The sequence below is a fragment of the Pteronotus mesoamericanus genome, unplaced genomic scaffold (assembly GCF_021234165.1).
Source record: "Pteronotus mesoamericanus isolate MK-2021 breed Mesoamerican mustached bat unplaced genomic scaffold, CSHL_Meso_final contig_164, whole genome shotgun sequence".
Classification (NCBI taxonomy): Eukaryota; Metazoa; Chordata; class Mammalia; order Chiroptera; family Mormoopidae; genus Pteronotus; species Pteronotus mesoamericanus.
In genome coordinates, this window is record NW_026555065.1 from 3,964,973 (window position 1) to 3,988,561 (window position 23,589).

General features: G+C 41.1%; 2 protein-coding genes across 2 annotated transcripts in view; both read left to right on the forward strand.

The window, feature by feature from the left end:
- The window catches only part of CLPX (caseinolytic mitochondrial matrix peptidase chaperone subunit X), a 36,229-nt gene extending 29,394 nt beyond the window's left edge, over positions 1 to 6,835 (forward strand). Inside the window, exons 11-14 of the mRNA XM_054565281.1 lie at positions 239 to 538; positions 2,185 to 2,277; positions 3,511 to 3,617; positions 4,824 to 6,835. Coding sequence (XP_054421256.1) covers positions 239 to 538; positions 2,185 to 2,277; positions 3,511 to 3,617; positions 4,824 to 4,914 — 591 coding nt within the window. The 3' untranslated portion in view covers positions 4,915 to 6,835. The remainder of the gene's footprint in view (positions 1 to 238; positions 539 to 2,184; positions 2,278 to 3,510; positions 3,618 to 4,823) is intronic.
- Positions 6,836 to 11,100: 4,265 nt separating this feature from the next.
- On the forward strand, positions 11,101 to 22,604 carry PDCD7 (programmed cell death 7). The gene is made up of 5 exons (XM_054565282.1): positions 11,101 to 12,017; positions 14,451 to 14,589; positions 19,110 to 19,346; positions 19,607 to 19,694; positions 21,558 to 22,604. The coding sequence occupies exons 1-5, from the start codon at positions 11,145 to 11,147 to the stop codon at positions 21,679 to 21,681; spliced, it is 1,461 nt and encodes a 486-aa protein (XP_054421257.1). The 5' UTR covers positions 11,101 to 11,144; the 3' UTR covers positions 21,682 to 22,604.
- Positions 22,605 to 23,589: the final 985 nt, after the last annotated feature.

Genomic DNA, 23,589 nt, shown 5'->3' on the forward strand with positions numbered 1-23,589 from the left:
GTTCTGAATTCTGAAGGCAGATAGACCTGAATTCAAATCCTGCTTTTGCCAGTTAGAGCAACAAGAGCTTGTTCAAGGTATTAGGTACTTAACCTCTCTAGGCCCATTTTTCATTTGTAAAATGTGAGTGATAATAGGACTTTCTTATGTTACAAAGATCACATGAGATGTGCATGCAAAGTACTTAGTACAACGCAACTTCATCTGTTATTTATAACATCCATCTGTTCTTTGGCAGTATCTTGGATTTGGAACACCATCTAATCTGGGAAAAGGCAGAAGGGCTGCAGCTGCTGCAGACCTTGCCAATCGAAGCGGCGAATCAAATACTCACCAAGACATTGAAGAAAAAGATCGATTATTACGTCATGTAGAAGCCAGAGATCTCATTGAATTTGGCATGATTCCTGAGTTTGTGGGGCGGTTGCCTGTGGTGGTTCCTTTGCATAGCCTAGATGAGAAAACACTTGTACAAATACTAACTGAGCCACGTAATGCTGTTATTCCTCAGTACCAGGCCTTATTCAGCATGGATAAGGTTAGATTTTTATTTTTCATACTTCTTTAATTTATGGTTTGTGTGTTTTTTTTGCTATTGAAACTTAAATTAGCTTAAGAAATAAAAAAGCAGTCCTGCTCATCTGGAATACCAGCCTATTCCTCACTAAATATGGATCTAGAAATCAGGGAAGGTATATTTTGTTATATTAGGCATTTTGGAGTTGGTTTTATTTTTTCTTAATTAAAATCTTCATTACAGCTTAAAATCCAAAGCGGGGGTGGGGGGGGTTTGTGTGTGTGTGTGTGTGTGTGTGTGTGTGTGTGTGTAATATAATTCCAACAGCCTACTCTCAACCCCTCAGGTCAGACACACAGGATTGTCTTTTCAGCCTTAATATTCTAGATGCTTTTATTGTGATATACTGCATATACTTTTATATACTTTTTTTCTATGAAGTTCTATTAGCTCCCATATCAGCTTCTTTGCAGCCAGGCACTTGGGGGTCACTCAAGCCCCAACAGCCAATCTCTGATAGCTAATGTTTTGGGTTTTATGAACTTACTATCTCTAAATATTAGTCTCCTTCTCTCTATTGCCATTGCTACTACCTAAACTCAAGCTCCTTTATCATTGTTCACCTTGACCCATGCATTTGGTTCCTAATTGGTCAGTCTCCCTGTCTCAGATGTGTCTCTGACCATCACCACTGTTACTATCTTCTGTTTCCAAAGTGGATCATTTTAAATTATTGAGCACAGTGCCCAGCAAACAGATACTAAGTTTTTAATAAATATTTATTGAATGAATAAACACAAAACTAATTATTTTACTACCTCTTTAAAATCCTTCAGTGGTCCTCTGGTTTTATTTAAATGTCCCTACTTTGGTGTTCCCTTAGCACGACATGCATATGCTATGCAGTAAATAGTAGTTTGCTTATTTGTCACCACTGAGTAGACTAAGTTCCTTAAGGGCAAAGAGGATGTCTAATTCATCGTTTAGTCTCTACTATATAAATACATAGGGGTTCAATAATTGTTGAGTGAAGTCCTAGAAAGTCCATGTTAATCTAGAAAAAAATCTCTTCAAGGATTAGGGACAAACTTGTTATTCATAAACTCATATCTTCTTATAGGTTAATCGATAGGAACAGGTGGTGCCACTTGAAGGCAAGATTCTAAAAAACCATGAGAGATAAATTCCTCACTTAAAATATACAATTTCTAAAGGTAGAAATTAATAACCAAAAGTTGTTTAGTACTAAGATTTTGTGAAATAAGATGTTAAATTCTCAATAATTTGAATTCTGTTTTGAAATGTGTGGTAATTTAGAGACTTGTCAAACATTTTACCTTTGTTCTAAAGGATGAGAAAGTTAGTAACACTCTTTTAAATGTATGTTTTCCAGTAAGAAATTGATAGTCAAAAAGTGCTTTATTCTGAAAGGATATATTTAGGGTCAGTCAAGATTCTGACCCAATATTTCTAAGTACTAGCGAATTGGTGTACTTACCCTTTTGGTACTTTTTATCTGTAAAATCAGGGCAATTGGTTCCTTTTTGTTGTAAAAAGACCAGTAATGGTGGTAGGTAGTAATAGTTAATAGATCAAATGCTATATGATTGTATTAGGAAAATATCAAGTATTATCTAAGTTCTGATTTTTTAAAAATATATTTTTAGTGTGAACTGAATGTCACTGAGGATGCTTTGAAAGCTATAGCCAGATTGGCACTGGAACGAAAAACAGGTGCACGAGGTCTTCGGTCCATAATGGTAAGTTGGTGTTACTATTATAAAAACTTGATGATTTCTTCATCTGAGTTTTGAGAATATTAAACCTTCATGTATTTCCTTTGGAAATATATCCAGAGAATTGGCCAAGTGTTTTTGTGATTTTTTGTCACAATAGATTATATTTTTTGTTCTGAAAAGAAACTTTAAATTGTTTGCAACAAAGGACACAAATAATACGATTGATGAAATACAAAAAAATCAGGATCAAGGGAGAGAGAATTACTGAAAAATCTACACAGGACTTTTGACTAAGTCCCAGAGTGCTTTCTCAGACCCATTGAAATCCTCATTTTTGTTGTTTGTTTGCTTGAAATTAACTTGCAGAAAGCATGACACTTTACCCATAAATTTTTCAGTGTGGTATAAACTCAACATTTTTTATTTTGTAACAAGTCCTAGAGACCCAGCCTATTTTAGGCACAGCCCACTCTCTTCCTTAGAGTTCTCTCCCCTACCTGCAAGTTCTGGCTGTACAGTGGGTTAGTGTTTCTCTACATGCGCCCAAAGCAAGATCATGTTCCTATTTTCTTTTTAAGATTTCACTGCTAAATACTACTTTTCTCATCTCAATAGAACAGTTTGAGATTATACTCTCTAATAAAGACCTACACAGCAGTGCCACTGATTAAGGACAGATTTATACAAACATGCAAACTAGAAGAGTAGGTGATAGCACTGACATTTTTTAGGAAACTCGATGTGCTCAAGCAGTATTTTCCTTAAGATGGAATATAACCCTGCTCCTACCTATAGGTAAAACTAGTTTTCTTTAGTAAGCAACTTTAGATCTATTGAAGCACTTGAGACAAATGCTTATTTGAAGTCATAGTCAAAATTAAAGAACCTGGTAGAGATTATGTAGGATTAAATCATTTTCAAAGTAAGGATTACCAGTTGACCTCCTTGGTCATAGAATATGCCAGAAATGCTTTTGAGAAGCATCTGAATCTAAAAGCAGGCAGAGAAGTACAGACAAATAGCCTTCCTTTATAGAATTACTTCTTTCTGAATTTAGTTAGAAACTGTTTTGATATAAAGAATATAAAAGCTTTTACTCTGGCTTTTGCAACATTCAATTTGTGGTACATAATAGGGACTCAGTAATATTTGTTGAGTTCATGACTTTGATTTGTAGCCTGTAGAATACAAGTAGGTTGTATATAACTTACAACTTCAGTTTTCCATGTTGTTCATTACTTTTTATCTCTTTAGGAAAAGCTGTTATTAGAACCAATGTTTGAAGTCCCTAATTCTGATATTGTATGTGTGGAGGTTGACAAAGAAGTAGTAGAAGGAAAAAAGGAACCAGGATACATCCGGTAAAGTGTATTGTCAAGTTAGAACCGATCTAAAATTTAAGATCAGCTCTTTAGTGCGAGTGGTTTGTCATAAAAATTGCCTAAATATCCTTATATTCATAGGGAAGCAATAATAATAAATTTTCTGTAGAAAAATTTTCTAATTTTGGTTTATTAAATAATAATTTGTGAGTCTTTTGAAAACTGATCTTCAAAATTGGCCTCTATTTTTTCCCCTAAAGAAGATTAAAAGAGACTTACAAGTAATCCAAATGCAGAGATTTAAATGAGCTTTGCTGATAATTCTTTAATTTGTGAATGACTTGCTTTATATCTTTCAAGAGACCAAAGCTTTTTTGACATAATTATTCTCTCATTTGTATCATATCAGTTGACAAATTTGATACATCTTTCACTGTTGTATCTATTCCTGGGTTCAGCAAACTTTCTTTTAAAGGACTAGATAAGTATCTTAGAGCCATACAGTCTGTATTGCAGCTACTCATACTGCCCTCATAGCATGATAGCAGCCATAGACAGACTATGTCTGTCTTCCAGTAGATCTTTATTTACAGAAACAGATGATGGGCCTGTAGGATATAGTTTACTGACCTAATCAATAAATATTTATTTTACAGTACTTGACATTAATGTTACCTACACAAAAATTAGGTTTCTGTTTTAACTTTCACAAGATATGTTTTATGTTTGCTTATCTTCTAAAATAACTTAGGAGGCAGTTGATTGACTTTGAACAACTTTTGTTACTCAAAGAGACAATCTTTTGTTTTTTTAAATGACATTACTATATAAAAGAATTGTGGTGGTCTGATAATAATTTTGACTAGTCTGAGTCAAGTCAGATTTGGTCAAAAGTTCTCATCTTCTTTACCACAGACAAATGCTAGAAGTTGAGCATTTGAGTGGAAATAATAGATTCTAACTTTTTGCTGAGAAATGGATTTTTAAAGCCTTAACAGTTGAAGCCTTCCTGTCAATTTATTTCAGTAATACATTTGCTAGGGAAAATGTTAGGAAAATTACTTATAACTCTCGGCTGTGTGGTCTAAATCTTTCCCATATTTCACCACTAAGCAATTTTAATATTAAGAGTGCTCTTAATATATTTTTTTTTGGTGTGACATTTTTCGCAAGGTGGTTTAGTTTATTGAGTCTAGAAATCATGTGTGCCCCTCCTTTTGAAAAACTGATGGCTTTTCATTACAGGGCTCCAACAAAAGAATCCTCTGAGGAGGAGTATGATTCTGGAGTTGAAGAAGAAGGATGGCCTCGCCAAGCAGATGCTGCAAACAGCTAAACTGTCCCACTTTTGTCCTGTACATAAAGCTTTTCCTTCCCACATTTAGGATCGTGACTGTCTCTGTAGTCTGACATTAAAAGCATTGGATCTATCTTGGATATCATACATGGTCAGAAGCCTTGAGGATAAAAATCAGATCATGTATATTAGGTAACATCACATTGATTGGTACAGAGGAGGACATTATGTGGACCTCACACAGTGTTCAGAGATAAAGTGTACATTACTTTGGTTCAGTTTTTTAAAAAATATGCTTAAACAAAATTCTTAGGAGTTCTTTTAAGCAATGCAGGTGTTGCAATAACTGTGGATTTTACAATAATGTTACTCTACAAATGGGAAAATAAATTCTTTAAAGTTGAAGATTGAGATACCATTCTTTAGTTTAATCTTTTTTACCCATATTTGTTTACTGAAAATATCAGAATTTTATTCATCTTAAACATCAGAACAGGTAGTTTCCAAGTAGTTAAAATTTTCATGGAAAAAGTACCCTGAAGACCCATATTTTCATAATTCCTTTAGCTGTATTCTTACTCTTACCTGCTGATGCATGACACTAATTTTCCAATTGGTACTAAAGAAAGGACCATTCTCTTGCTGACTTGTCTGATTTATTTGTTACCTTTAATGCATTTTAATACCATGAGTGAGCAGATGGAATTGAAGTCTTCCTTAAATCATCAGAAAAAGATGGTATCTAATTCTAAAAGTGGCATGCAGCATCAGTCATAGTAACAGCCATGTGCTGAACTGAACAAAATATCCCAGTGTTGTACATTTACCTAAAGTACTGAGCTAGTTTTTTGTTTTGTTTTGCTTTTTCATGCTGGATATTGGTCTAATTCTTTGGTTTCATAAAACATTAAAGAAAATTGTGCTTTGCTATCTGCATAAGTTAATGTGTTCACACTAAAATATAAGTTATTAATCTTCATTATAGAGTGGGGCAAAAGGTTTACTGTTCATATGGAAAATAATACAGTAATTAATAAATAATAATACAAGAATAAACTTTTGTGTTTTGTGTACTCACAACTGTAAACCTACTTTACCCCACCCTGTATATAATAAAATTAAACACTGGGGGAAATTTCAGGGTCTTAAAAATGAAAATTAGTTGTTTCCACAAATATTTGGGTACTTTTTAAGCTTTTTCTTCAATAATGCTGATACAATTTTCTATACTATTCATTCAGTTCAAACTTATTTGAAATAGTTTAAATCCAAGTACATTGAAATATTTGTTTTTATTTGGTTTCCAGACTCTTGAATTTTCCTTTTACCCCCTCTTTCTTAGGAAGAGAACTGTAAAGCCATTAGCAAATTCTAAATGCTGTTGATGAAGAGTTGGGCTTTCTGTCATATAATAAGAGATGTGAGGTATCTGTTTATGGTTGGAGTAGGACCAGAAATTCACTCTTCTGAGTGTTTAAGCCTGGTTGCTATAGTGTGGAACAGAAACAAGTAGTCTTCTGAATCTCCGTAGTAATGATTAAAGTTTCTCTCAGGAAGCCTTTCATACTATAAGTGCTCATTATCTTTCTCATAGCATCATTATTTTCCTTTTTGTAGAGTGAAAATTGAAGTAGCTACTAAATATATTAAGAGTAATCTTCCAGGAATGGACTGGGAGACATTTTAGTCACAACAACTTACATTTGGTTTGGAAGTTGTTAACAAAACATAATTGATGTTTTTAAATCAGACTCAACTGCATATAACTACAATTTGTATCTTGATACTTATGGTTTAGCATTTGAATAAAACAAAAGGACTAAATGCTAGTGTGATGGTCTGTCCATAACGCAGTGCCATTTTTAAAAGGACACAGATATTGTGAGATGCTTTATTCTAATGTTTGGTTACTCCTCGGCACTTTCATATCCTGCTAATAAATTCTCCTGGTTATAAATAACATAGACAATAATTCCGTTATTAAAGTTTATGTTAAATATTTATTGAAAATCCTTACTTAAATATTCTGAGTGGGCCTCACACTAGGGACACAGACTAAGCTTTTCAAGAAGCTTACTAGTCTAGCAGGGGAAGCAAACACAAACATCGGTGCATTATAATGGAAGTGAGGTAACCAGGTGTGGTGGCACAGAAGGTGGTGGCCTAGATGTACCTGGAAGAACAAGTAGGACTTTTCCTGAAAGGAATAGTGAAAATAACAAATTTGAAACAACTAGGGAGCTTTGGGAGTTGAGAAATAGGGAACAAGTGTGGCTTCACATTACTGCTCTGAGATGATCATTTAATATATTTCCCCTCTCCATTCAACTGAAGACTTTGCCTCACATTTTATTGAGAAACCATCAGAAGATCAAAGTCACCTTCCCATCATCAAATCTATAAATCTACCTGCTTTAGCACCCAACCTTTTTTTCCCCTGTTAAAACTGAAGAATCCCTCTTACCAAAACTCAACATCATTATAAGGGGATCTTATCATTTCTCATTTCTCAAGAGCTTTATTTCTTTTGTCGGTGTCTCTACTACATTGTCTCCTTCTGAATCATTCCCAGCAGCATCTAGACACTGCCTAGTATTTCCTGTCCTAGAGCAAACCTCCCAAGTTTATTTTTCACTTGTTTGCCTTTCCTGCTACACATGGTGAAGATCAATGCCTGTTTTGTTAACTATAATAGCACCTATCTACTTCCTATATTTATTTGGTGCTCCATACATTTGAAAACAAATAATAGAGTATCTTATATACTAGGTTAACTTGTAATTTTATGCCAAATGTAGTGGGGCATTAAAAGGGTTTTGAGTAAAAAAGTTGGGCATCATTAGGTGTGTTTTTGGATTGTTGGGAAAAGGAGGCTCTGAGGAGAATGGAGAGAAACATTAGAGGCCTATCCTGGACATTTCTTCTGCTCTCCCCTTCCTGTCTCCTGCCTCATCACACTTTCTGTTTTTCAGATCAGTTATCAACAGTGTACAAACAACTCCCTTGAACTCAAATCTTCTCCAACAGTAAACTAAAAGTTGGCTTTGCTGTTTCTAATTCCTTTTCAGGCTTTGATTCAAAGTGAGATGAGAAGTTACTGGAAGGTTTTGCACAGAGAAATGGCATAATTTGACTTAAGTTTTGAAAGACCATTTCTGGTTACAATGTAAGTGAACAGACTATAAAGGAGCAAGGACTGAATCAGGGCCATGTGGGGCTGTTATAATAAGCCTCCCAGGCAACGATGATGGATTGGACTAAGGTGGTAGCAGTGGGAAGTGGAAGAATGGATAGGTAGCTCTTTTTGAAAATCTTATGAAATGTGGTATTCCATGTTCTTCAATGGGGAAACTCAGTATTATAAAGATGTCTGTCATTCCTACATTAATTTATATATTTAATGTTCCAATGAAATACCAATAAGGTTTTAAATTGAAATTGACAAGGAGACTCCAATTCATATGGAAGAGTAGGCAATAATGGTAAACAAGCAAAGATAATGTGCACTCAGGTAGTGCTTACTCTGTGTTCATTTAATGCAACAATGTAGGTAGATTCTATTAACCCTCTTGTAGATGAAACTGAAGCCCAGTGGTTAAGTAGCTCTCCCCAGGTCACATAAGTAGTAACAGGATTTAACTCCAGGTAGATTGGTTTGAGAGCCTCTCTGCTTAACCAACACACTGAAAGAAGAATGAGGAGGTACTACCTCTTCTATTAAAAAAAAATTATATATATATATATATATATATATAGCTTTACAAATTTAAGTGTGTACCAGTGTGTGAGTGAACAGAGACCAAAGGGAAAGCATGTAAAGTCTAGAAATAGATCCCAAATATACATGGCAGATCAATATTAGAAATGGTGGTATTTCAAATCAGGAAAAGAACATTCAATAAATGGTAATGACAACCCATCTAGAAAATACAGCTATGCCTTACCAAATAAATTTTAAGATCTTAAATGTTATGTAGAGTATTATGTAATTACTTAATACATAAGATACAAGTAAACATTATGTAGAGTATTACAAAGTTTCTGAGAAATATGAAAGGTCTCTGGGGAAGTGGGGTCAGGCTCTGCTTGGTTCTTTTTACAGTACAGAGCTGGGCTATTCCACAAGAAGGTGTCCATTACCTTTGCTTTAAAAAGTAAAGATCTAATTATATGATGCTAAAGCAAGTGGACATCAAAGTGAGGTGGGGGAAGAACCTTGGCCTAAGTCTCACACATTATACAAATAATTAACTCCAAATGAATCACAGACCTAAATGTAAACCTATAAAACTTCTAGGAAAAGTACAAGAGAAGACTTTAAGGATCTAGAACTTACGTAAAGAGTTCTTAAACTTGATTCCAAAAGCATGATCCAAAAAAGGAAAAAAAAAAACAAAGCCCTGCTAAGTTGGACTTCATCAAAATTAAGAACTTTTGCTCCACAAAAGAAAAAAACCCTGTTAAAAGGATGAAAAGACAAGCTATAAACTGGGAGAAAATATTTGCAAAGCATGTATTAGATAAAGGGCTAGTATCTAGAATATATAAAAAGAGCTCTCTAATCTCAATAAAGTTAGAAAAATGAGCAAAAGAAATGATCAGACATTTCAATGAAAAGGATGTACAGATGGCAAATAAGCATATGAAAAGATGTTCAACATAATTAGTCATTAAGGAAATGCAAATTAAAACCCCAAGATCACTACAAACCTATCAGGATGTCTAAAAAAATAGTAACATCCCAAATGCGAGAAAGCAGAGAAACTGGATCCCTCCTATTGCTGGTGGTAATGTAAACTAGTACAGCCTCTCTGGAAAAAAATCTGGCAGTTCCTTTAAAAATTAAATATGCGACTGTCATATGACCAAGCAATTGCACTCATGGGCATTCATGGGCATTTATGTTCAAAGAAAATCCTCTATACAAACGCTTATAGCAGCTTTATTCATGATAGCCCCCAAAGTGAAAGCACCCTTCAACAAGTGACTGATTGTTAAACAAAATGTCGTTTAACTTCACCCACACTTTTTTTTTGCACACTTTTATTGCAATAAAAAGGAATGCTATTAATACAACAACCTGGGTGAATCTCCAGAGGATTACACTGAGTGAAACCTGGAGTCCCGAAAGGTTATGATTCCATTTATATAACATTCTTGAAAGGACAGAAATTACAGAAGTGAGTGTGGCACCCTGGCTGGTGTGGCTCAGTGGCTTGAGTGCCCGCCTGGGAACCAAAGGGTCGTTGGTTTGATTCTCAATCAGGACACATGCCTGGGTGTGGGCCAGGTCCCCAGAAGGAGGTGCTTGAGAAGCAACCACAAGTTGATATTTCTCTCCCGCCCTTCCTTTCCCTCTCTCTAAAAATAAATAAAATCTTTTTAAAAAGAGAGAGAAGTGGGTGTCGCTATAAAAGGGCAAATGAGGGATCCTGAAAGTGATGGAGATGAATATTCTGTACCTTCATTGTATCAATGTCAGCATCCTGGTTGTGATACTGCACCACAGTTCTGCAAGATACTACCATTTGGAGAAACTGGGTAAAGAGTTCTGTGTTATTTCTTACAACTGCATGTGAATCTATAATGACCTCAAAATAGAGTTTAATTTTTAAAAACCAATCGTTTAGCATGACCTACGCTTCCTCTTCTGCTTAAACCTCCCTCCTCCCCAGTGCTTTCCCATTGTTCTTAAGATATAAAATCCTGGACGCTATAATCTCTGTCTGCCTCCCTGGATCACCAGGCTCCCTTCAGGCTTCTGTGCCCCGCCCGCGCCGACATTCGTTCTCTCAGTTCCCCGACTAATCCTACTCCTACCTGCAGGGGGCCTTTCGCACATGCTGCCCCCATCTGAACTGTGCTTTTCCTCTCTTCTATTTAACTCCTCGGAGGAAGCATAAATCCATAGGCCAACCTTCCCCAACTTCTCTAACAAATTCTTCTAAAATCTCTTCTCGCCCAATGTTTTCCTCTGTGGTATTGTACTTATATTCACCCCAGCACTTTTACATTTGTTTGCATAATTACGTGATTATGTGTTTTCTTTACAGGTAGGTAGTTCTGTACCTGTTAGTCTCACCGTCTGCAGAGCAACTGTCTCCACACTTCGAACGCTCAATTAACAAGTATTAATAGGATTGAATGAATGGTCACCCTTGCGCCGCCGCGTTACACTGGCGTCGCGCGTGGTACGCGTCACTTCCTCCCGGAAGACTCGGGAAACCACTCAGATTCCTGTCACTTCTGAGAAGCTTTCGGCGGTAGCCATGGCTCTGCCACCTTTCTTCGCCCCAGGTCGCCCGGGCCCGCCACCTCCGCAGCCGCTGCCTCCCGCTCCCTTCGGCTGTCCGCCACCGCCGCTGCCCTCCCCCGCTTTCCCACCGCCTCTTCCCCAGCGGCCCGGCCCCTTTCCGGGGGCCTCCGCCCCCTTCCTCCAGCCCCCGCTGGCTCTGCAGCCCCGGGCCCCTGGAGGAGAAGCCTCGCGCGGTGGCGGCGGCAGCAGCAGCGGCGCTTTCTACCCAGTGCCTCCACCGCCGCTGCCTCCGCCGCCTCCCCAGTGCCGGCCCTTCCCGGGGATCGATGCCGGCGAACGCCCACGGCCGCCGCCTCCGGGCCCTGGGCCGCCCTGGAGCCCGCGCTGGCCAGAGGGGCCGCCGCCCGACGTGCTTGGGGACGCGTCCTTGCAGCGCCTGCGCGACCGGCAGTGGCTAGAGGCGGTGTTCGGAACGCCGCGGCGGGCTGGCTGCCCAGTGCCCCCGCGCCCTCCCGTCGGGCCCAGCTTGGGCGAGGTGCGTGCGCGATTACGCGGGGCTCTGCGCCTGGTGCGGCGGCTGCGCGACCTGGGCCAAGCCCTGCGCGAGGCCGAGGCGGACGGCGCGGCCTGGGCACTGCTGCACGCCCAGGCGGCGCCGCTGCGGGCAGAACTGGCTGAACGCCTGCAGTCGCTGACCCAGGCCGCCTATGTGGGCGAGGCGCGGCGGAGGCTGGAGAGGGTCCGGCGCCGCCGGCTGCGGCTTCGCGAGAGGGCCCGAGAACGCGAGGCCGAGCGGGAGGCGGAGGCCGCGCGAGCTGCGGAGCGGGAGCAGGAGATCGACCGCTGGAGGGTCAAGTGCGTGCAAGAGGTGGAGGAGAAGAAGCGGGTAAGAGCCTCGGTTGCGTATGGGAGTAAGCGTAGTGGTGTTTGAAACGTGAAGGGTCAATGAGGCTGTGCGCAGCCGTTTCCCAGGGCGAAGCCATTTTCCTCATTTGTAAAATAAAAAGATAGCTTGCCTTTCTGACCTCACTTCCGTATTGATTACTTGTTAATGATGCTTTAGGTGCACTGCAAAGCCCTGTAAACAAAGCAGATTACACAGTGGCATTGCAGGGATGACAGAACTCCTGGGCCAATGTTCTGACATTCTGACACCAATATTGAAGACTAACAAGCCTTCGGGACCTGCGTGATTTGAAAAATACACAGTATAGAGACTTGGGGCCTTTCCTCAAGGATCATATACCTTAATTGGCTGATGGGCCAATAGTGATGATTTCCCCAGGATTCCTGTGTTTACAGGTTATAAACCACACATGCTGAGGTTCAAGTGCTGGTGTTTTCCAGCACTTAATATATATGGTATGCACTATGCTAACGTTGTTACATACATCAGCTCTTGAATCCTTGTAACGCCCCTGAGAGGTTGGTGGTATTGGGTTGGCTAAAAAGCTCGTTTAATTTTTTCCGTAAACTAAAGTATACATTTTTCATTTTCACTAATTAGTTTATTGATTTGGATATTTTGAGTATGTCGGCTATCTCCTGTGTGGTAGAACGTTGATTGTTCTCAATTAACTTCTCAATTTGATCACTATCAACTTCAAGTCGTCTACCCAACCTTGGAGCGAGAAATCTAGCGTGAAACTTTACAAACGACCTTTGACAAGTTAGATCAGTCACAGCAGCTTCTCCATACACTGCACAAATCTTTTTTTTTTTTTGCGTTTCAGTTGCATTTTTACCTTTCTTGAAATAATAAAGCATAACATCCCTGAAATGTTGCATATTTTCTTCTATCTTTAATATTAAAATGATTACACAAAAATTCACCAATTTGGTAAGTTTTTCTTAAATACACGCTGACATGGCAGCTGTCACAATACAGTCTAACAAAATTGTTTCAAATGAAGTTAAAGACAGCTAAGCACCACTAGAGCCATCATGTGGAAAAAAAACAAACGAACTTTTTGGACAACCAATGTTACCCCAATTTTACAGATTAGGAAATTAAGGCACAGAGAGGTTAACCAGCCAAAAATCACACAACTGGCCTCTGGCAGTTCCACTCCTGATTTGAGCCCTGGATGTGTGATTGCAGAGTCTCTTGACCTCAAACTCTAATCGGGCGCCAGGGTGAAACTGGAAATTGGTCAGATCGTTGTAAGACATTGTTATTACTTTTCAGCGCCTGTAGGTACTTCCCACCATCCTCCACTCTCCACTCCCAGCTAGTGTTTCCTCCTCCACCCGGTGTCTGCTAGAGAATGATGTGACTCCCCCTCTGAAGTGTATTGTTGGCCAGCTTTGTCTTCAAGCTCCAAAGAACATCAATGCTTTTAAGAACAATACTTGGAGGCAAGGCCTTAATCTAAGGGAGTTTTAATCAGTTCAGATATTTCATAAGGGCCCCTTATATACCAGGCTTAGTGCCAGCTGCTGGAGATAGAAATAAATAGGATCTAGTGCTTGTCCTTGAGGGGTTTAGAGCCCCATGGGGGACATGTCTGTATTGCATTCTGTGTTAAGATTTCAACTGCAGATGCTATGAGAGCCCAGAAAAGGTATATCACATCCTTTGGGGAAGGTATCAGGGTAGGCTTAGACAATAAAGTGACAACTGAACTGAGTCTCAAAGGAAATGTCAAAGCCAAGTGAGAGCAATTGGTGCAGCTCAGGCAGAGGGAGTAATACCTGGAGAGGAGGGAAACAGCATGGTATATCCAAAATGGTGGAATTATGGGCTCTGATTTGACCAATGGGAAAGAGCTTTAGGTAAAAGCATCCCCTGCCACCTATGGTGAGGGCATTGGAGACAGTCCCTTGAGCAGTGGCTTGAGGAACCAAAATTACTTAGTATACATGAGAATCAACTTAAGAAAAAGTAGGATAGGGTCTTCAGATGTTTGAAAGGCTGTCATGTCGAAGAGATCCTTGGCAGTGGAGTTTTTTAGGTCATCACTGAGCATTGTAGAGTGCTGGGCCTGTCCAACCCCATTCCTTACCTTCCCCGCTAGCCTCAGTGTTCGAGTCCACGTGTGTGCATTTTTAATGAGAGCCCCAACTTAACAAGGTAAATTGAATGCAGATGTTCCTTAGACCACACTTTAAGAAACTCTGAGGAAGAAACAAAGGCCACCACCCACGTGGAAGCTGCAGAGAGGATAACTTTTGACTGGACCAGGGTAGAGGGGTGTTTTGTGCACGGCCGAGGAACCTGGGATGTAGATCCCAAGGAGTCCTTAACCCCAGGAAGGTCTGATCCTCTCCCTGTCTCGCTGTTGGGTAGCTGTTCTCATGGGCTCTCTATCTCTTCCAGGAGCAGGAACTTAAAGCTGCTGCTGATGGTGTCTTATCTGAAGTGAGGAAGAAACAAGCAGACACCAAAAGAATGGTGGACATTCTTCGGGCCTTGGAGAAATTGAGGAAACTCAGGAAAGAGGCTGCGGCAAGGAAAGGTAACCATGGCTTTGCATGTCTACTTGCATTTCTTCCTTTGTTCCCCTGTTCCTTCCCTTTCTTTACCATAGTGTTTGCCCGCCCCCAAAGTGTTGAAGGAAAATGCTTGATACTTCATTACTTTCGCCCAGTAGCGTAAGAGCATGTCAGCAGTACCTCAGAACTTTTGAAGTAGGAAGCCTCAGAAGTTGTTTAGCTCTTGGTAGCCAAGACTCGGAAAGAGAGGCAGGTGCGGGAACCCACTGCACCACCTTCCCCTTGACTCATCATTCCCACCCCAGCCGTTCCTGGCCACACTTTTCCAAGGGAGGCTGACGTGGCTGGTCAGCTTTACCCATGTGCCAAGGTGAAAGCTATTCCATACTTACTTGATCCTTCAGAAGGTGTTGAAAACTTTGCATGCTCCTTTAGATACACTTCAAACCTGGAACGTGGATATTTGAAGAGGTGTGAATGGTTGGACTGGGCAGGGAGTGAGTGCCCTGCAGACTGCATGGGTGCCCCCCACCCATCCCCGTATGTCACTTTTGGACTCAGAAAACCTCAGTGGTCTCTCCTTGCCTCTAGAGTTCCCCAGTTGTGCTTTCCGTTTCCCTGTGTGGATCTTTGCTCTTGCTAGTCTATTTGGCTGGAGGGCCCCCAGCCCCATCGTTGCTATTTTAAGCTCTCTCTGTCTTTCAAAACCAAATTTAGATGCAAACGCCCACCATCCTTTTCTGCTCTGGCTGAGGTGACCTCCTGCTCCTTCTCACTTGAACCCGGTTTGGGCCACATGCTGCCTAATTTCGTAGGTGTAAGCCATTGACATTCACCAGGGATATTTGAGAATACACAAGTTAGCAAATACCATGCTATCAAATGAATTCCTCTGTGTGGTTTAAACTATAAGTGAAAACTGTGATTCAGACCCTTAATAAAGTTATGCTGGGTTGTGACCATTGTACGTTTAGCCAGGCTCATTCACTCGCTCAGGGATGAGCTGCTGCACGCCAGCCTGTAGGGTGGCTGATTCAGATTCAGGCCTCGGAATCAGATGATTCCATAGGACATTCGTGCGTCCTCTGCTGTGGACCATCTAGAGTTTGCATCTGCTGTGTCTGCCCATGTCTCCCTTACGGGAATGCAGAACCCGAGAGCTACAATCTAATGTTCCCCTACCCCATGTCCTCTGTGAGGTCAGGGCCAGTGCTATTTTGCCAAGTGAATTTACCAGCATAATTTCTCACTATTAGTCTCCCTCTATTTGGCCCAAAAGAAAGAGGAAATTCTAGGAGGAATTGTGATCTATAAAACTAAGCAGGCTCTGTGGCGCTGACTGAGTTGAATGTAAAATGATTTGGTAACTAGCAGCTGGTTGCATTGTGTACTTTAAAAGAAAACAAGAAGCTTTCCAACTTCTCTTTCCAAATAAGTGCTGAGAGAATGAGGCTGGATATGTAAGTAGGCCCACATCACAAAGTGTCTTATGGGCTGGGCTAGACTTCTCCCTGTGCTTAAAGCCAAGGGAAGCCACTGCAGGGTTTTAAGTGGGGCGTGAAATGATGACAAAGGTCAGTGCTGGCAGAGCAGAGAAAAGTGTGGGACATCTAGCAAGAGAGACCAATGAGGCTGGTTTAGTCTGGGCAGCGGTAGTGTGGGAGGGTGAAATACGGGCCAGATGGTGAGTTGGAGACAAGTATACAGATTTAAGAGCTAGGAATAGAGTGTGTCTGCATGTGTGTGTGTGTATACATATAAATAAGTAACTTAGGAAACTCAGCTGAAGGTGAAAAAAATGACTGCCAAGTTCTTAGCTTGATCTACTGAATGAATGATGGTACCATTCTAATTGACCAGGCAAACAGGAGGAGGAGGAGGCTTTGGGTTGACGAGTTCGGTTTGGGACCTCCTGAGTTCAAGGTGGCTATGGGACATCCTGGGTAAGGGTTCATCAGCATGTAAACAGACCGTAAGGAGGTTGTGCAGTATGAGATGAAAACCAAAAAGACAAAATCCAGGGGGGTGTTAAGATCAAGATGAATAAAGAGGAACCACAAAAGAGAACAAGAGAGGTAGGAGGAAAAGGTAGACCTGCTACCTCCTTCTGCAAAGTGGCAGATGCTTAGAGAGATTGTGCAGTCTTGGCTTGTTTATTTAAACTTCAGATTGCTCATCTGTAATAAGGGAATAATGACGGTACCTACCCATGGCTTGTTTTGGTGATTAGATTAGGAAACCTGAGTAAGGTGCTTAAAACAGTCCTGGCACATAGTAAATGCTATATAAGTGTTTCATCTTACTTTTATTATCAAGTAATAAAAAGTATGAGAAACATCCGTGGGATTAGTACCCAGCAGATCATTAGCAGCCTATGTCTGGACCTATGCCTGGGGGTGTTTCAGCGGAGTGGCAGGAGTAGAAGCCCGACTGGAGTGGATTAAAGAGGGACTAGGACAGAAGACAAGCAAACAGTGAGCTCAACTTATTAAAGTTTGCCTGTGAAGAAAAGAGAGTGCAAGGTCAGCATCTGGCAGTGTGTGTACATGTGCGGGGATGGGATGGGGAGGTGTCTTAGGATCATGGAACAATGTGCATGATTAAGTGCTAAGCCAAGGAGTGAAGAGAGGGAGAGAGGGAGAGAGGGGTCAAAGAGAAGCAGAGGAATAGTTTATGGCTCAAGATCTTGCAGGAGGTAGTGAGACTTGGATCCCAGGTGCAAGGATTGACTTCCCTGGGGAAGGACCCATCTTCCACTGGAATGAAGATGAAGGAGACAAGGGTGGGTAGTAATGCAGATGAGTGAAATCGGGGGCAGAAAGTTAAGAGATTTTCATACCTGGTGGCCTGTCTTCTCTGGGAAGTTGGTTAGGAGGTTTGCTCTTAGAGTCAGTAGAGGAGTTAGGGCTTTCAGAGAGCAGTGAACTAACTAACTGCTGTGAGGCATGAGAGAGAGCCAAGCAGAGACCCACGGGAGTATGGTTGCAGGGAGGTGCTGTGGTGACTGTACACTGGCACCAGGTCACATAATCAGATGGCTTCTTCCAGGAGAACTCTGCAGCTGGCATGTGAGCACAGCACTGCGCTGCTGGGGATTTGCTTTGTGAGTGACCACAAGTTTTGGTGAGGACAAAGGAAAATGGTTAGAGTCTGATACCGTAGGTGAGAGAAGAAGGTGAGAATACTGGAAGCATAGGAAATTGTCAGAGAGGAAAATAATCGGGTTTAAGATTGCAGAGATGGTAAGCTTTTTCTGATTATGCCAAGGTCCAAAGACTGGATGAGGCCCCAAGGTGTGGGAATAAAGGCTGTTGGTATCTAGGAGCTGCAGGACCTACAGGAGGAGTAAGTGATAGAGGTGGAGGAGATCTAGACCCTGTCAGCACATGGGGTCAAGAGAAAGACAGTGAGGAGTGCCATTTCCAAGCGAATGTGTCACGTTAACCAGGACTGATGCATGAAAGGTGGAGGGAGGTACCGGTGGGTGCACAGACCCAGCAGGCCGCAGCTCCCCCTGCGGTCTGGAGCACTCACGGGCTGACGGAGCGTCTGTATGTTTCCGATATACGGGCAGGTTTTAGTAGTTGCAACAGAGACTATATGGCCCACAAGCCTAAAATATTGACCATGTAGCTGTTTATAGAAAAAATTTGCTAATCCCTGTTCTAGGGAAAGAAACTAAAACCATGAAATTATTCCAGACAACATATTGGCAGCTTAAATTTCTCTGTGCATTAAGAATTTTATGTGTATTTTGTATTTGGAAAATAAGAGTCCAGCAACTTAGTAGAAGATGGAGTAGAGTTATAGTGTTTGCATCTCCAGTTGGGAATAAGTGAATAGAAAACTGTTCAAGCAAAGCAGTCATGAGAAGATGATCTGGAGAAATCTTAGCCTCAGAGGGAAAGTGAATATCAGCCAAAATTGAAAATTTAGTGCCAAAACCCTGTTGAAAATCATTTGTTAAATAAATAAATAAATATGCATACATACATATATATATATGTTACTTTCTTTGTGTCAAGTGTTAGATACTGAGTAAATGTGTAAGTTTTTAAAGAAACAATTTAGTACTAAGGTCTGAAGTAAGACTGAATTAAAATTTACTTACTGAAGTAAAATTCAGTAAGACTGAAACAATTGGTCACCCCATTCTCAGCAGCAGACTGCGAGGTCATCATGGTTGCTTAAGTGTATTTCTTCCTCAATATCCACATGTGCTCTCCAAGAACTTCAGACTCAGAGGGAGAATTGTTTATTAACAGTGGGAATAGTGAGCCCACTATCCAACTACATGATCAAAACCATTAGCTGCAGGATCATAAACAAAATCAAGAGTTAAGTGGTATGCTCTGGAGAGAGGACTTAAAGAGGAAGTCAGGGTAGGGTCAGATTAATTGGAGACTCAAAGTCAAATTGACCCTTGAAGATTGGTTAGAATTTACAAATTCATACTGTAAGTAGGACTTTGAGCCTGCTCCTTAGAAACAGATTTGTGGATAAGAAGTTGTAGCTAAAATGCTGTTTGGATCTTTTTGCCCAGGGGTCTGTCCTCCGGCCTCAGCAGATGAGACTTTTGAGCATCATCTTCAGCGACTGAGAAAACTCATTAAAAAACGCTCTGAACTATATGAAGCTGAAGAGAGAGCCCTCAGAGTTATGTTGGAAGGAGAACAAGAAGAAGAGAGGAAAAGAGAACTAGAAAAGAAACAGAGGAAAGAAAAAGAGAAAATTTTACAGCAAAAGCGTGAAATTGAGTCCAAGTTATTTGGGGATCCAGGTAAGTTCCTCTGTCACCAGCGGAGAAAAGGAAAAATACTAGATTGACTTTTTTCTCATGGACGACCTCAAACTAAGCTAAGAGGTGGTAGGCAACAAGGACACCTTCAGGATCTGAAATTCTAAGCTGTGTCCTGGAAATCATGGATAAAGATGAAACACATATGATCGTATTGTCATCAAAGATTCCGTCATCTTGCCTTAAATACACTCTATGAAAAGGAAGCCTGACGATGTGGTGTTGTGCCTTTTCCTTTTCAGATGAGTTCCCGCTCGCTCACCTCTTGCAGCCTTTCCGACAGTATTACCTCCAAGCTGAGCACTCCCTGCCGGCGCTCATCCAGATAAGGTCAGAGGGGCCCCTCCATGATGCCTGGGTCTGGTTTTTTCTAGTTTCTTTTGGGTTTATAGAAAGTTTCCAAGTTTCAGGGGTGCCACAAACATCTTGTTTAGTCTTATTTCATCCTTGAAAAGTATATAGATGTCCCAATTTTAACAGGTGAAGAAACAAACTCGGGCTGTGACTTGCCCTTTTATGTTCTCCCAGGATGTGCTGTTAGTGAACCCAAAGCGTTTTCCTTTTTCTAGTTCTCTTGCTGCTAAATAGACCCTCCCTGTATACTTGCCTGCGGAGATTGTTTAAGACCCATGCTGCTGACTTGTGAGTTCTTACAGTTCAAAGTCAAGACAGCTAGGAACAGGAGTCTCATCTTTATGTGCAGTTATTAATGAACTAGAGTTTGCAGCTCTCTGGGTCTCACTTTCCTCACCTATAAAATGAAAATGGTGGGCTAGAAGGTGGCCTTCAAATTTTGGCAGTAATACTCTTCCCAAATGAAGTCTTTGGACAGATCAGTTTACAGAATAGTTTGAATGAATGGGTTCTACAGGCAGCTTAAGGCTGCTATTGACTGTAAGCATTGTGTTGTTTTCAGACTCCTCAAGGCACCTACTTGGGGCTTAGGGGTCTTCGAAGCCTGGTTTGAAAATCACTGACCTAAGTGAGCTCTGGGGTTCCTTCCAAAGCTCCCACAATGCTCTTTTGCATACCAAGTTTATGTTCTGGGAAAAGTGTATGTATTTCTGGCCCATATACAGTTTTAGCTTTTAAATGCAAGCACATCCTTGTTACCCAAAGGAACTGTATTCTGTAAACCACAAACACCGAATCAGGAAATGCTGAACTGCTGCTCCTAAAGGGAACACGAGCTTAGGTTTCTATGAGCCCCTGGCTGCAGCATTTTCGTCAACTGATGAATACATAACATTGTTTTATGTGTCTTTTTAAAAAGATTTTGTTTATTTTTAGAGAGGGGGAAGGGGGGGGGGAAGAGAGGGAGAGAAATATCAATGTGTGAGAGAAACATCAGTCGGTTGCCTCTCACATGTCCCCAACCAGGGACCTGGCTTGCCCAAACCAGGCACGTGCCCTGATTGGGAATTGAACCAGGGACCTTTTGGTTCACAGGCTGGTACTCAGTCCACTGAGCGACACCAGCCAGAGCTGTGTATTTGTTTTGTTTTTAAAGACACCTCAATTTCATATATCTTGCTGATTCATTAACCTTGAACTCACGGCAAACAGCATAATTTATGCCTGAACGTAGCTCATCTAACATACATATGTTCTCCATAAGGCATATCACAGCCTTCTAAGTTAGCTAGTACTTCAGTACTATACTTGGGGGCCATTTTAAATAACAAAATCACTAATAAAAAGCACAAAAGTGCAAAAAATTATACTAAATAGACTGCAAAAGGAGACTTGTTTATAATATGAGAGCAAGAAGGCAGAGTGTCACCTTCTCTAGCCTCAGTTGGGAACATGCCTGTCGGTGACTCAGATTTTTCACTGCTCTGTGCATGTTGGTAAGTGACTGCAAAAGCACCACAAGTCATGATTTTGGGGTTACAAATAAGTTGTAGTGAATAGGCAGATTTATGGATATGGAATCTGCAAATAATGAGGCTTGACTGTATATTAATTATTTGGCTATCTATAAGATTGTAAGTTCTTTGGAGGTTTTCTCCTTTTTATATGCACATTTACAAATTACAGTCTTTTGCATAATTTCTAGTAATCTAGTTCTTTATTGGTCTAGTACACCAGTCATTTGTTGAAAAGGTAAGTCCTGAAATAGAATATTTAATTGCTGAACTTCTTGCTTGGACTAAAACAAGTAAATAGTTGTTCTGCAATTCTCTTATTAAGGCATGACTGGGATCAGTACCTGGTGCCATCTGATCATCCTAAAGGCAGCTCCGTTCCCCAAGGATGGGTCCTTCCCCCGCTCCCCAGCAACGACATCTGGGCAACCGCCATGAAGCTGCAGTAGTAAAGAGGCTCCAGGAGTGTGGTCCAGGCAACGCTCTTTCCAGCTCTAAATATTAGTGACGCTGCCATCTTCTTGTGCTATAGACTGAACAACAACCTGTCAACTCCGCGTGGCGTGGCCCTACCCAGAAGTTACATTTTCCTTCTGTGCTCTGTTCTGGCCAGTGGGGCTTCTGAATCAGGAGATTAATATGGTTCTTTAGGAAAGGACCTAGGTAAACTGGGGCTGTGACCACATGCCATGGTTCACTGAATTTGCCTCTGTTTTGAGGGGCTTGGCCCAGAGTGACTTGTTAGTTTACTGAACTTCCTTGTGTGGTGATGGGTGTGTACCCGCCATACACTCGGCACAGGTGTGCACTGGGTAGTTTAGCAGCCCTTCTCCTAGTACTGAGTGTGAAGGCAAGGTTGATGCAAAACCTCCTTATCCTCCCTATCCAAATAGCCCTCTAACTTCCAGGAAGAAAGGTCAAAATGTTTCTTTGGTTTTGTGGATCCCGTTTTTGGTGCAGCTTGAGAGTGTAGGCTGCAGACAGGGCTGGCAGAAAAGCTGGTGGCTTAGGTAGTTATATGGAGAGCTTGGATCACCTGAACAGGACCCAAATTTGGACAGTGTCTTAATGGGTGATGTTAGGATCCATGTTAGAAGGATCCTAATGAAAGGAACCGCTTTATAAGTTCCTAGATCTAGTTGTTCAGAATTCCCAAGGATAGAAATTTATTTCCCCATCGGAATAAGACCTTGACATCATGCACCCGGTGGGCGCTGGTATAGCTATGGAATTTTCTTGGGAACTCAAGCTCCAAAAATATCCATGTTTTCAATAGTTAAAGCTGGGGGAAAAGCAGATGAAAATAATGCGATTTATTTTTTTATATTCATTAATAAATGCTCTTGTGCTTCGAGTTGATCAATGATATAACATGTCAATTCTTTGTTTTACCTTTTGTCATTTATTGTTATTTATATTTACAAAAAGCTAAATAAATATAATTTTAATTTTTTAGTTTGAGCCTTTGCCCCCAATTTGTTGCCTTCCAAGTCACTACACACACTTTCACATTGATGAAACACAGTTTTCATTCTAAAATTCAAATTTATTAAATAGACATTTTGCCGCAGTAGCATCTCCAGCACCAAACTTTGTGGACTCAAACTCTGGATAGAGAGCAAAGGACACCATCAACTTTGAAAATGATTTCATGTAGTTGAAAGCTGTTGGGTCCAAGATACCATCACCGTATTCCCTTTCGCTTAATTTGCACTGCTAAATTTATGTAGTGTGTATTACATAGTGAATGGTATGAGGGCCAGCTCCCCTCCCAAGTGGGTGTCTGAGCTCATAAACCTGAAAATCTGATGTGATTAGCCTCACATAACCCCACAGGCCCGTGTACCCTTTCGTTATAACTCCCCACCATCTGTCCTCTGATGAGGTGCAGGAGAAATAGAAATAAAAGATGACTTGTATGAAGTTTGGTGTCCAAACAGCTTTGCCAGGGAGTGTGAAGCAGGGACTGGGGGAAACTCAGGCAGCACAACCCAAGGAGAAGGCATTTAATGCCAGGTGGAAAAAAACCATTCCCTCTTTCCCTCTGCAGCTTCTGCAAAGTTTTAATAAAGCGAGTGTTATCTTTCTCTGGGTTTTGTAAGTTTTTCTTGATTTGTTGCCTTGTGTAGTGGCATCAGCAGCAACTACTGGTACTTCATGGGATAAGAATGAAAGATTTGCCCTGGCTGGTGTGGCTCAGTGGATTGAGCAATGGCCTGGGAACCAAAGGGTCACCGGTTTGATTCCCAGGGCACATGCCTGGGTTGCAGGCCAGGTCCCTGGCAGGGGGACATATGAGAGGCAACTACACATTGATGTTTCCCTCCCCTTCTTCCCCCCTCCCCCTCTCTCTAAAA

What these genes read in the sequence shown, in the direction of transcription:
- PDCD7 (XM_054565282.1), top strand. Translation starts at nt 11,145, where the DNA reads ATGGCTCTGCCACCTTTCTTCGCCCCAGGTCGCCCGGGCCCGCCACCT. An exon ending in AGGTGGAGGAGAAGAAGCGG is followed by an intron (nt 12,018 to 14,450) that starts GTAAGAGCCTCG and finishes TATCTCTTCCAG; the next exon opens with GAGCAGGAACTTAAAGCTGC. An exon ending in CAAGTTATTTGGGGATCCAG is followed by an intron (nt 19,347 to 19,606) that starts GTAAGTTCCTCT and finishes TTTCCTTTTCAG; the next exon opens with ATGAGTTCCCGCTCGCTCAC.